Here is a 14,365-nt window from a genome sequence, read left to right as displayed (position 1 = left end):
ACACATGCTGGAACTTTTTTTTATTTTTATGTTTTGTAGTTTATGAGTTATTTAACTTAAACGCCCAATGCATTCTCTATGGCAATAGCACAAAATTTGGCATGCTACTAGTCCTACATACTTACACCTAGCAACCCCATTCTAGCCTACTTAGGTTCATCTTACGGTGGACATGTTTGCCTGAAAAGGAATCTTTGAAATGTTTCATAGTTTTAGAAATATAGTGCTTTCAAATTTGAGACATTTAACATGGGGCTCAATGGCAGCTCTATAGGCACGTCAAAAGTCACTTTCACCTAGAAACTCCATTCACACTTTTTATTATTCAGCTTACTGTGGAGACACATGCTGGAACTTTTTTTTTTTTTTATGTTTTGTAGTTTATGAGTTATTTAACTTAAACGCCCAATGCATTCTCTATGGCAATAGCACAAAATTTGGCATGCTACTAGTCCTACATACTTACACCTAGCAACCCCATTCTAGCCTACTTAGGTTCATCTTACGGTGGACATGTTTGCCTGAAAAGGAATCTTTGAAATGTTTCATAATTTTAGAAATATAGTGCTTTCAAATTTGAGACATTTAACATGGGGCTCAATGGCAGCTCTATAGGCACGTCAAAAGTCACTTTCACGTAGAAAAATGATGAAAAACGAGGTTAAAAAAAAAATTCAAACAACGATGTTGTTTTTTTATTTTTTCAAATCCTCAAAAATGATGAAAAACGGCGTGCTATAGTATGCCGTACGATATGGGCTAAAGCCCATGGTCCAATATGATGAAAAACTAGGATAAAAAAAAAATCAAAAATTCCAAAAACGATGGGCTATAACCCATCGTTTTTTAAATTTAATTATTTTTTTCAAATCCTCAAAAATGATGAAAAACGGCGTGCTATAGTATGCCGTACGATATGGGCTATAGCCCATGGTCCAATATGATGAAAAACGAGGATTAAAAAAATAATCAAAAATTCAAAAAACGATGGGCTATAACCCATCGTTTTTTAAATTTAATTATTTTTTTCAAATCCTCAAAAATGATGAAAAACGGCGTGCTATAGTATGCCGTACGGTACGGGCTATAGCCCATGTTCAGAAATGATGAAAAACGAGGTAAAAGAAAAAAAATCAAAAATTCAAAACACGATGGGCTATAACCCATCGTTTTTTGTTTTTTTTTTCCATTTTTTTCAAATCCTCAAAAATGATGAAAAACGGCGTGCTATAGTATGCCATACGGTATGGGCTATAGCCCATGTTCAAAAATGATGAAAAACGAGGTAAAAGAAAAAATTCAAAAAACGATGGGCTATAACCCATGTTTTTTTTTCTTTCATTTTTTCTAATCCTCAAAAATGATGAAAAACGGCGTGCTATAGTATGCCGTACGATATGGGCTATAGCCCATGGTCCAAAATGATGAAAAACGAGGTAAAAGAAAAAAAATCAAAAAACGATGGGCTATAACCCTTTTTTTTTCTTTCTTTTTTTTCAAATCCTCAAAAATGATGAAAAACGGCGTGCTATAGTATGCCATACGGTATGGGCTATAGCCCATGGTCAAAAATGATGAAAAACGAGGATAAAAAAATAAAATTCAAAAAACGATAACCCATCGGTTTTTTTTTTTCGTTTTTTTCAAATCCTCAAAAATGATGAAAAACGGCGTGCTATAGTATGCCGTAAGGTATGGGCTATAGCCCATGGTCCAAAATGATGAAAAACGAGGATTAAAAAAGAAAATTAAAAAATTAAAAAAACGATGGGCTATAACCCATCGTTTTTTTTTTCGTTTTTTTCAAATCCTCATTCCTGACATTCGTGTCAATCTACATTGACACGTTGTGAGCTTCTAGAATGGCCATTTTAACTATTCAAAAATGTTTTGATGTCTCACGCAAATGAGACATCACATGGACAAAGACAAAGATTGATAAATCCACACCATCTTAAGCTTTCTGTCTGTATAACTGATGGACAGACAGACATCTAAGTATCTTTCATTTTTCAATATCATATACATACGGGCTAGAAACAAAAAATCTAATGAACACAGTGAATTCAGCAGGTTTTTAATGTTGCAAAGCTTGTTACAGATGTAAAGCTTTTATTAAAAGGCACTTGATATACTATACTTTTATATATAAAAAAAGAAACATACAAATCTGTATCAAAATCCGTCTGTATCACAAGCAGGTGCTTATAACATGGAGAAATAAATCCAAGAATATCAGTCATTAAAGAAATCAGAGTGTTGGGTTGAAATCCAAAAAGTATCTTCTCCCTTGGCAGTGCTCCAACACAGTGATGTTACATCGCCATCTAGTTTTAAACCTCCATGTCCCATAGCAACAACGTAAAGGCACACCTTAAAACCAACACAAATATACTCGCAATTCACAATTTCATGGTCAAATTTCTTTCATTTTTTTAACAGCCTTTCCATTATGTCCCCCAATCCCCCAGTATGGATGTCGTTTGTACTGTATGTATGCAAGTATGTGCGTATGAATGTATGCTCTGCCACATTTTGCCCAAACAAGTTTAGCCTCTCTATACGTACTGGGGGGGAGGGGGAGGGGGGGGGAGGGGTACTTCCATCATCAAAACATGGGTGCATGGTGGAACTGAAAAATCCATTAAACCCCGGAAAGCATCTGTGTCATTTTAGATTTCTGCGTTTGCTATTCAAAAATAGCAGATATACAAGCTCACTCAAAGCACGCTACATAGTGCCGCACTGCGAGCTTGTACATGTGCTATTTTTAAAGACAGCCATTCTACTCGACTGGTTTCTCATTATCAACTACAGAAACAAGTACTGCAGTAACAAGTAAGAAGCATGTCAGGGCAGTGGATCGTTACAGTAATAATTCTTAACAATTACCAGACTAAACGACTTGCTGAACTTAAAGGGTAATTACCGTACTGCAAAGTGAACGAGAATAAGGAGCAGACGTTGACATTTTGACCGTACGAACAATTAAGACCCAAAAACCAAGCAGAGCTGAAGTGACATTTTCAACGTTCAATAGCATCGCAATAAACACACAGTTAAGAGGGAATAAAGGACTTACTAACCCAACAAGCCACAACAGGAAAACAAATATATTTCGCGTTTGTCGGGGCAGAAACCTCAAAACCCAATGTTTTAAAGGTTTCATCAATTACATCCAAAAAACCTGAACTTTGAACATTCAGTGGATTGTCTGTGGTCTGGAGTTTTATCTGGGGTTTGGAAGCCTTTTGAGCTGCAATGAAAACAGGCAAAACAGTGAAAACAATCTTCTGGCAAATCCCATCGACATATATGGGATTTGCAGGCTGTGACATCACAAAGCAGCAATTGTTTGAGCCAGAAAACCCCGGACCACAGAAAATCTACTGAATGTTAAAAGTTCAGGTTTTTAGGGTGACATTGAGCCCAGAAAACCTAAAAGAATAAATAAGAAAAATTACACAAAAACATTTTGTGTTTTGCATTTGTTCATAAATGAATGCCCTATACTTGATCATACTACAACACACACGTATCACTGGTACTTTGGCATCCTGAAAAGTAACAGTTTTGGACACTTGATGACTTTGAAATGACTCGTCAACCATGGCTTCCATTTCAAAACGCTGTGGTTGGCCATAATCACTTGTGGGACAGTTAATACTCAAATATTCAAAAGCACAAAATATAAAAGTACATATTCCTTTTTAATATCAATGCCTTTCTGTCTTGAAATTTAGAACATTTAAAAAGATAGGAAAAAAATTAATCCATTTTCAGAGATTTTCAGAAATATAATAGTGAAAATAGTAGATCTACAAGCTCACAACACGAGGCACCACACAGTACAGGTGCAGTACTTAGTTTAGACAGTTTTTTGGTTAGACCAGTCATTAGTCTTACAACTACAACCTATCTCAAACCCTCACCATAAACCTAACCTCCCACGGGGCACCGCATATATCTTTTCTACGTCTGAGAATAGACCTGCCTCTGATTGGCCTACCGACACAGTGTCTCCGAGGTGGAAGATACATGCTGGATAGTCTGCTGCGCGAGGTTACTCCATGGTGGGAAATAAATAAATAATACAAGTACGATATATAATACAAGAGAATGAAAACTTGGCATGCGGCACAGTAACTTTTATTTTTATATTGTTTATGCCGTTGGCCTGTTTATTTGTATACATGTGTAAAGTTGAAACATTATTGTACTGTAAAAAGGTCTCTTTTCCCTTTATCTTTTTTAGTATAACAGTATTAGTTTACTATAATTACATTAATACACGATAATCAACACTAACACTTTAATTTAGAACACAGCCAAATCAAATCATAGTACAGGCCTACGTGTTCAATCAAATTATTCAATCAAAGCAAGCGGCACAAACAATATTAGTTTGCCTCTTCTACAAAAATTAAAGTTACAAGTTACTGTTGCGTGTTGTCATTCTCTTGTACTTGTATTATTTCCCACCACGGAGTACCCTTGCATCTCGGAGGACAGGAAAGACGGGCAGTGTCGGTAGGCCAATCAGAGGCAGGCGGGGCGTTACCATGTCTATGCTCAGACGTAGAATAGATATACACCGGGGCAGCACACCTAAACCTAACCTTAACCCATGTCTAACCAATGACTAGTCTAAACTAAGTATGCACCCCCACAGTACTAGTCGTGACACATTGTGAGCTTGTAGATCTGCCATTTTGTACGATATTTAAAGTAGGGCTTCAGTGGTTATTCATTTATATTGTATATTTGTAGCACATTTGGGTCACAACAGTCTCTTCCAGGCAATGTAGTGAAGTCAAAAGTACAATTTGTATTTGAAATGTAGTGTGTAGAGTGAAAGTCATGAGTTTCCAAAAACAAAATAAAACTTGAGAAATGTACTTAAGCACAGTACTTGAGTAAACATACTTAGTCATTCCACCACTGAAGGTGGGTGAGACAGTAATGGTTTGGTGACAACGCGGTATGTGTCCTATAACAGCAGGGTTTGGTCTGGCAACAGTCTTTGCATGTGAACACACCACAGCCCAGGCAATGGAATGGTAGGATGTGTGTGGTTTTGGAGAGGGGAGGGGAGGGGAGAGGGAGAGGAGCGGGAGATTGACACTGGCATGTCAGAGGAGTGTAAAGTGTTGAAATAAAAAAGGGGTTCCTCTTCTATGGGTGATCTCTTGGTCCCTCCCTCTACTCAGACAGGAGCAAAGGCATGGCCTTTACACAGTGGCTTATCCTTCTTGGAATAGAACGTCTTTCCCTCCAGGTTGATCTGGCAGAGCTGCGGCGATGAAAGAGAAGAAGAGGGCACAGAGGACAGAGACATAGGGTTACGCTCGCTCGAATCTCATGGGCGCAAGGTGTGGAAGGTTACGGGCGAACAGCTGCTGCACATTATTTATTATTCTGACTTTATTTCCACTACTGTCGACAGAAGAAAATAACATAAACAGAGAGAAAGGAGAGCCTGCAGGTGACAGCTTGACAGGAGAAGACAAACTAGAGTGACAGGGAGAGACAGAGGGAGAAATAAGACAGGAGAGGAGAGAGAAAGAAAGAACGAGAGAGAGAGAGAGAGAGAGAGAGAGAGGGGCCTAATTTATAGAGCAGGAGCTTCTCTCTCTTCCAGGCAAGTTTATTATAGTTAACGAAAACTAACGAAATAACACAAACCAAAAAAATTAACACACTAAGGCCCTCATTTATCAATCGAGTGTAAAATCTGCCACAGATTCGAGTGCAGGTTTCGTAGTACACCCACGTCGCCACGGCATTTATAAAGTGATCGCAAACAGCTGATCCTTCCTTAATTTCGTTCCGACGTTAATAAATGTCACGGCTGAATTTGATCTGGCACGCCCTATTAAATCTAGCCTCGCCCTCGTTTTTGCGACATGAACAACGGCAATACGTTTCCTGAACCCATGGTTACATGAAAAAATAGGTTTCTCCCGTGCATTGCTGCCTGCCTCACCCCCCTCTCTCATACACACGCACAGCACGCACACGCAACTTGCAAGCCCAACTAACTGGTGTGTTGTTAAACAAATAAAGAACGAACACCTGCATGAATTAAATAAAGTTGTAGGCCTACCCTGTCTGTTTCCCTCTCACCTCGCTTGCCTTGCTGTCATGCACGCACGCACCTACATGACACATTAAATAAAGCTGTCTGTTTCTCCTCTCGCTTCGCTTCCCTTGCTGCCTGCCTCACCCCCCGCACGCACGCACGCACATATCTTATTTGCAAGCAACTTTCACTGTGTGTTGTTAGTTGTATATTAAATTATTAAAGTATTTTTAATTTAATATACAAGATATATTAGTGAACGAAAACCTGAACCTGTGAACCATGAATTAAATAACAAATAGGCACACACACGCTGCTGTTTTGCAGGTGCTCCTCCTGTCCTGTCTGTCTGTCTCTCTCTATCACAGTGGTCCGTCCGTGACCAACTGACCAAGTGACCATGCACGTTCGACAGTCTATTTAGATTGCCTCGCAGTCGTTAGTCACTGCAGTGGCCGGGCTGTCAACTGTCATTATATGAATGTGCAGCCAAAACCGTATATAGCCTCATGTGTGGCTGGTGGTGGGCTGGCTGGGTAATATACCTATATCTCCAATGCAGTTCCCACTTGCGCTGGCAGCCTGGCACGGTACAAATTGGCATTCGAGCGACGCGTCGGGTTTATTATGGGCACGTTCGGAAATAGCGCACTGAGCACACTGTGCAATGCAAACTAATAGGCCAGTGTGCTCCGGTGCGGTATTTCCGAACGCGCCCTATATTGCACATATACCGTAACTCCAGAAAGACATCGGCCTGCTGTAGATTAGGCTACAGTAGGCTATACCACGTTGGGACTCTCCGCAGCTGCATTGCACTATGGCTACTTTCCAACGTCATGGAAATATTCCAGCAAGCTTCCGGCAAAGCTTCAAGCTTTGCCGGAAATGTTAAATGCCGAAAATGTCGGTAATTTCGGCGTGCGCCCATATTTTGGCTAGGGATGGGTCCGATTAATCGATTATCGTTGATAGGACCCGAAATCGATTATGAAAATTAATAATCGATAATCGTTTTTTTTTTTTTTATGAAAATCTGTTGGAAAGGCAATATTGTCATCCAAACAGGACAGGGCTATAGGCCTACCAAAGTGTGCCTGGGATGTGTCTGTGTAGCTGCATGACTGAGAGGAGTGTGAGTGGAGATTGATTCCAATCAAGATACAGGTTTGGAGGATTTAGCAGGTGTTGGGAATTTACCTATGGTTGCTATGGTGATCAATTGGATCAACAGTGGTCCAGGGACCACCAGTGGTCCTCATTTAAAAGATGGAGTTAGTAACCAAATGGACCCTTATTAACTCTCAAGAGTTACAATTATTATTAATCAACTACATCAGGGGTTCCCAAACTTTTTTGACTTAGGTACCCCTTGGGGGGAAGATTTTTTTTTATTTGTAGGGTTCATAATAAAAAAAAAAAAAAAAAAAAAAGCCCCCCCCCCCCCCCCCCAAATTCGATTAATCAATTTTCATTTTGGACACATTTACACATCCCTAATTTTGGCGTACGCACGGTTGATAAATGAGGGCCTAAGTGTTTACAAAACTAACTAAAACAAACTGAAGTTATAGGCAAAATTATCTTCGTTTCTCGTTACCAATAGCAACTGATTATATATAGATTTTTAAATGGTATCCTTTGTCGAGTTTTTATTACACAATAGGCCTATTTACTCTGAGCTTTTTGAATCCTGCCCCTGACAAATAATCCAAAGTATGGAAAAAAAAAAACTAACACTAAATCTAATAAATACTGAACTAACACTAAGCATGGTCACAAAAATAAAAACTACTAAAACTAAACTACAGCATAATGAAAAAAAAAAACGTTGCCTTGCTTCCACCATGGGAAGAAGAGGTGTGAATGAGAATGACTTACAGCGCAGACGAAGCATGTGTCATGCCAGCTGTAGCCTAAAGCCTCCAAGAAGCGGTCCCCAGCATCAATCTTAAAGTCACAGCCGTGGCACTTGGTACCAAACATCTTTTCATAGTCTGGAGGGGGAGAGAGAGGGATCAAACAAACACTGTAATTACAATTTTGAGATACTTTTTTTTTTACTTTACTCCACTTCATATACTTCATATACCATCACAACTCAAGTCAAACTCAAACATATTATTACTTATTTTACTCCACTACAATTATCTGACATTTTTAAGATACTTTTTTACTTTACTCCACTTCATATACTTCTCCATCACAACTCAAGTCAAACTCAAACATATTATTACTTATTTTACTCCACTACAATTATCTGACATCTTTAAGAGTAACTAGTTACTTTATTTGCTGATTTAGATTACCGATACAGAACATACATTAACCACTTTAGACCTATTTTAGACCTATTCAAAAACAGCCGATCTACAAGCTTGTAGATCTGCCATTTTTGAAAATGTTTGACCAATTTTTATGTTCACTTTGGTTCTGTAAGCATATATTGACGTAAAACGTTCATTCAAGTAAAATAAAATTATTATTAATAATAATAATAATAATAATACTACAGGCATTTAACTTTTCATTTTTTATAGTAGCATTATTGCTTTTACTTAAGTTTTTAAAAAAATGCGAGAAAAAAAGTATGTAGACATACAGTCATACAGTCAGCGTGTGTGTGTGTGTGTGTGTGTGTGTGTGTGTGAGGTAATGAAGATGCAGGAAGAAAAAGGAGGCTCACGTAAGCTCCAGCAAAACGTGGAGTGTTGATGCAACACTCTCTCATCAATGGTGAAGAGAAAAGGGAATTACTTCAGCAGCGCTCCCCGAGCGGAGAGGACGGATTAGGATAAGGGGAAATTGCTCTAGATACTTAACTGGATTGTGCCAGTTTTTTTCATTTCACAGACTTGTGTTGGGTGTGTGTGTGTGTGTGTGCGTGAAGGGGGGGGGGGGGTCAAGCTATAACGCTGATACTCGAGAGCGGAGCAGAGAAGAGAGAGATGCTGAGACAGCACAATGTTTATCAACACTCGCAGAGAGGAGAGGAGAGTGCTCAGGTTTTCTAGCTTAGCCTCTGATAAAAGCAGCAATCCATTTGTGAGCCGCAGCGGCGAGGGACACAGTGGTGGAAAGTAACTAAGTACATTAACTTAAGCGCTGTACAATTTTGAGGTACTTTCCAATACTTTTACTTCTACTTCACTAAATCTCAGATCCAAATATTGTACTTTTTACTCCACTACATTTATTTGAACACTTTTAGTTACTAGTTACTTTGTAGATTTAGTACAAAACATACACTAACCACTTCAGCCCTATATACATTTCGGCCATTTGAAAATAGCCGATCTACAAGCTCACGTGTGTTGGCTGGGGAAAAAAAAAGAAGAGACTAGAGCTGTAATTCTCAACTTCTTTTCATTTCTTCTCAACTTCTTTTCATTTCACGGATTGACTAGCAGTTTGATATGCATTAAGCCATGGACTTTCAGTACCATGTTTTTAATCTCTGGGAACCTAATCTGCACTGTGAAATCCTCAGTAACTCTGAGAGTGACGTAATGCGTACTAATGCCATCCCATTTCAAACTGGCCCATCCATATTTTTGTACAACACTCTCTCAGTTACAGAGCCGTAAGGATCCATTTGGACCCCCTGGTGGTCCCCAGACTCTACGTTTTGGAACCAGTGGAATATACGAGACGTAAACATCCAATGTCTTGATGGACTGTGGGGAAATGCCACAAATTCATGGCGGACTAAAGACCATGCACAGCGATGTTTGCTACGTTGGATCATTTTACTAATAGTTTGATTAGAACTATCATCAGTGTGGATAACAAACAAATGGAAAGTGGAACAAGGCAGTGCACGGCCGACTGGCTCTACAGCGCATGCTCACCAGGCATACACCGAAGGGGTAAACCCCCTTCCGTTCTGTGACCTTTGTTTTTGCTTTTTTGTCTCGTTTCCATTATAACCAGATCCACCCCTGAAGGGTGAGGTATGTAATGAAAATAGTCGATGTACATGCTTGCACTTTCGCCATTTTACAAAATAAAATACAATACAAAATTGAGAGCAGGGGGGCGCAAATTAGGTCCCGAGAACCTGATCTGAAATCAAGCTGTACCGTCTGGAAACAAACACGGTGCTGCATGTGAATGCTGCATTGTAGGCCTAATTTAAGAGAATTAGCGACCTTATGCAACATTGTGGAGTGGACTGCAACATCTAGTGGTCACATGTTTATTGCATCTTTAACATTCAATTCAATTTTATTAAAGTGTCAAATCACAACAAGTTGTTTCAAGACACTTTACAACCAACAAATATCCACCCAGAGCAAGCAATATTGCGACAATAGTAATGAAAAACCCGACTCTAGGGTGGGCGGCAATCTGCCTCGACCGTGTCGGGGGAGAGGGGAGGGGGGTAGAGGGGGAATAGGAAGAAAGAATGCACCGGAGCCAACTGAATATATCGAGACGCATATAGAGGTGGTGTGTGTGTGTGTGTGTGTGTGTGCGCGCGCGTGCGTGCATGTGTGTGCATACGTGTGTGTGCATACGTGTGTGTGCATACGTGTTTGCACGTGCGTGCGTGTGTGTGCGCGTGAGTGTCAGTCATCTTCCTTGATGAAACGCAGAGCGCCTCGCTCACCTCTCTCGCAGTAGGGCTCGCCCTCCTCCATGTAAAAAGCTTGGTTCCTGATGGGAGTCTTACAGGCGGAACACTTGAAACACTGAACATGGTAGGTCATCTTGAGGGCGTGCATGATCTCCTGCGAGTTGGAGGAAAGGGTGTGAATTGCTTAATTTACAGGAACATTAAAATGTACAGTTTTGTTAAGACCCCCGTGGCATGCAGCCACGGGGGTCTTAACAAAACTTATGCCAGCCTTACTTCTGGTAAGAGATTTGAAGTGATTTAAAGTGTCGTACAAATTTCCAAAGTCAGAGGGAAATCACGACGGTCCTAGCGTGGCATTGACACGACACTTGTTCAGTCGAAAACTCAGTCAGAACGGTCTCATCTGAACTGATCATCCCAAACCTTTGAACCGGGACTAAAGAGTTCAGATGAATGCAGTCGACAGCTAGCATGTGTTCAGTATGTGTTGAACAAGTTATCCCTTCTATGACTATATTATGGGCAAGGAATACTTTGTGCCCATATATGGAGCCGACTCGTGGTTTGTTTATGTTGTCATCGTCTTTTAATGGCCACAAACTCCCGTTTGAAAATATTTGGGGCCATGGACTCCCATACAAACTTTGTGTTTTTAAAATATTTCGATTTGTTTCACATTCTTTCAAGATTTGTTGAAAATAGCCACTTTAAAGTGGTTAAACGGATTGTGATGCTAGATTAACTAATGTTGCTGGGGACCCCCTGGAACCCCTTCAAGGACCCCTGGTGGGTTCTCGACCCCACGATGAGAAGCACTTGTCCTAAAGAATCCTTTTGGATAATGTGTGAAGCAGCGTGACAGCCACGGTCTTAAACAAACGCCAGGCACCCGCAGGACTAAAAGGCCATGACTTATGGCAGATTGTTGTTAAATGCGAGAGCTTGTCAAGACTTTAGTTGTTCAATTATCCTCTGGTGAACGGGAGGCATAAGTCTGAGACAGGCTGTGAATTACGAGTGAGCATTGCTTACAACCCATTTCATATCCCTTGTTCCGTGTTCGTTTTATTTTATGGAGCTACTCAGATAACAGCAAAGCAAACATGGACAGAGTCTTCCAACAATCTTCTCAGCAGGCCAAGAAGTGAATCTGGATCTAAATCCAGTAGGCGGAAGTTAACTAAGTACATTTACTCAAGTGCAGTACTTACAGTAAATACAATTTCAAGGTGCTTTTACTTTTTGTAAGTACGGTATTTATTGATACAAAACTTTTACTCCACTGCATCTCAGAGTCAAATATTGTACGTTTTAGTCCACTACAATTATATGACAAGCTTAGTTACAAGTTAATTTGTAGATTTAGATCATCATTACAAAACGTGCATTAACCAGTTAAGCCTTATTTTATACTTTGGCTATTCAAACAGTATAGCCGATCTACAAGCCCACAACGAGTGTGCTTGTAGATGTCCAATGTTTGAAAGATTTGGACAGATTTTGAAAACTGCATTTTACAATACTTTAGTTTTCAAAGTTTAGAATACTTTAACAGTAGTCATTTCTACATGTTGGTACTGCTACCTTTACTCAAGTAATAGAAAAGCAGAGTACTTCTTCGAGCCAACAGCCTCTGTCTGAATCTGGTAAATGGCTTGCCTAGTGTTGGCACTCTTTTTATTCGTATAATCTTTATTTAACCTTTAAAGCAGGATTAAGAACACATTCTTGTTTACAGCTACCGCCTTGATGTTGGAATGCAGAGTAGAAACAGCCCTGTGCGTGTGTGTGCAGTGCACGTACCCCTGCGATCTTCTTTTTGCACTTGTCACAGTTGGGCGCGTAGCGGTTATCGTAGCACTTAGTGCAGAACACGGAGCCTCTCTCCTCGAAGAAGCCCCCCTCCTCCAGGACCACCTTGCACTGAGAGCACGTGAACTCTTCTGGGTGCCAAGAACGCCCCAGCGCTACCAGGTACCGGCCCCTGGACAGAACACACACACACACACACACACACACACTTTTACTACTATACTTCAGTCAGGATCACTTGCGTCGTAAATGAGTCAGCATTTATTGCAACAAATGGAATACAGTTAAGCCATTAATGGCTTCCTAATCTTAAAAATGTTCCCTAACTTTTGCTAAGCAAAATCAGGGAATGCTATGCAATACAGGTATACAAGACTCAAACACGTACTGTATACAGTTTAACATTAAGCCATACAACAAGCATTGCATTTCAGTTCACTTAAGAGGCACGCACACATGGATTTCAGTTTACCATTCAGTTTAAATGTTTCAGTAATGCAAGACACTGAACTATATGCGGTGGATGTTTATAACCACCTCCCTCTTCCTTTCCAGAATAATGACAGCTGATTACAGTGGAGGCGTGTGCGACTCCTGCATGAACGCAATGCTTCATTTGTGAGGACATCAATATTATAGGATAGCGATGTTATGAATGCCATTTTTAACATTACCTTTAACATTACCTGTCATCATTAACCCTAAACCAAAGCCGAATATAGCAGCCACACACACACACACACACACACACACACACACACACACACACACACACACACACACACACACACACACACACACACACACACACACACACACACACACACACACACACACACACACACACACACACACACACACACACACACACACACACACACACACACACACACACGTAAGTCTGAAACAGGGTTTTCCACTCCAGTCAGAGGGAAACAACAGCAGTTGTAATGGAAATGTCACATCCAACAAAGACACACATGAGTAAACAATACGCAGCTAAAGTGCAAAGTAAACAAAAAATATGAACAAATAAAAATGGAGACATTCCTTGGAGACATCCTCTGTATTTGTATTAACATACAATCCCCATTTCAAAAGTAGCACACACAAACAAGAGATCTACAAAGTTTACTGCATGTATAGTCGATGAAAATGAAGTTAAAGAGGTTAAGCTGATTTTGATTCTTTATCATTGTAGCAGAGGGTCTCACAGCCTCAGCCTGATGGCTTCAAAAGTCTAATATCTCTCCTGAGCTATAGGCAATTGCCTTTGACTTAGTGGTTAAGCTGTTGACTTTCCATGCGGGAGACCCGGGTTCGATTCCGGCTGTTACTTTTATAATTTATCCCACGGTTTTTGCAACCCCTTTTTTTTACCCAGTGTCAATTATCTAATTATCCTGGGCGCTATACTTCCTCTGCCAACTTGGGCGGGCAGCGGACTGACCTCATGCTGTAAGGGTGAGAATGTTCTTGGTCACAAGAGCGGGAAGTGCTGACCAGCTGGAACTCCTTGGCGAAGTTAGGTCTTCATCTTTATGGACAAGTTAAGAAAGCTTAAGTTGTCAGGCTTAGGTTTAGATTCTCATACAGACTTGATTGAAGATTTATGATCAGACAGAGAATGGTTCTGGCAAGGTGCCTTATATAAGGAGGGGATGACGTCACAACTAGGTAGGCGTGACGTCAACCCTGACACATGCTTCCTTCTATGCATGAGGAGTCCGCGTGGAAGGAACACGTTATTCCGACCATGCAGTTCCTTTCCCTCCGTCAGGCGCCCCGGCTGGTCAGGGGGAGGTGTTGCATCCGTTACATCATCTCACTTCGCTGTGGACCCCCATGGAACCAGAGCAGTTGCATCCGTTACATCATCTCACTTCGCT

General features: G+C 40.5%; 1 protein-coding gene across 1 annotated transcript in view; it reads right to left on the bottom strand.

Moving 5' to 3' along the window:
* Positions 1-2,061: 2,061 nt before the first annotated feature.
* Positions 2,062-14,365, bottom strand: part of pdlim7 (PDZ and LIM domain 7) — a 57,010-nt gene continuing 44,706 nt past the window's right edge. Inside the window, exons 10-13 of the mRNA XM_083785616.1 lie at positions 12,468-12,648; positions 10,695-10,815; positions 7,964-8,079; positions 2,062-5,293 (exon numbers count right to left, since the gene is read on the bottom strand). Coding sequence (XP_083641742.1) covers positions 5,207-5,293; positions 7,964-8,079; positions 10,695-10,815; positions 12,468-12,648 — 505 coding nt within the window. The 3' untranslated portion in view covers positions 2,062-5,206. The remainder of the gene's footprint in view (positions 5,294-7,963; positions 8,080-10,694; positions 10,816-12,467; positions 12,649-14,365) is intronic.

The sequence above is a fragment of the Protomyctophum parallelum genome (assembly GCF_964188405.1).
Source record: "Protomyctophum parallelum genome assembly, chromosome: 16".
NCBI classification, from domain to species: domain Eukaryota; kingdom Metazoa; phylum Chordata; class Actinopteri; order Myctophiformes; family Myctophidae; genus Protomyctophum; species Protomyctophum parallelum.
Note: the sequence above shows the minus strand (reverse complement) of the source record. Positions and strands in the feature narration are given on the sequence as shown.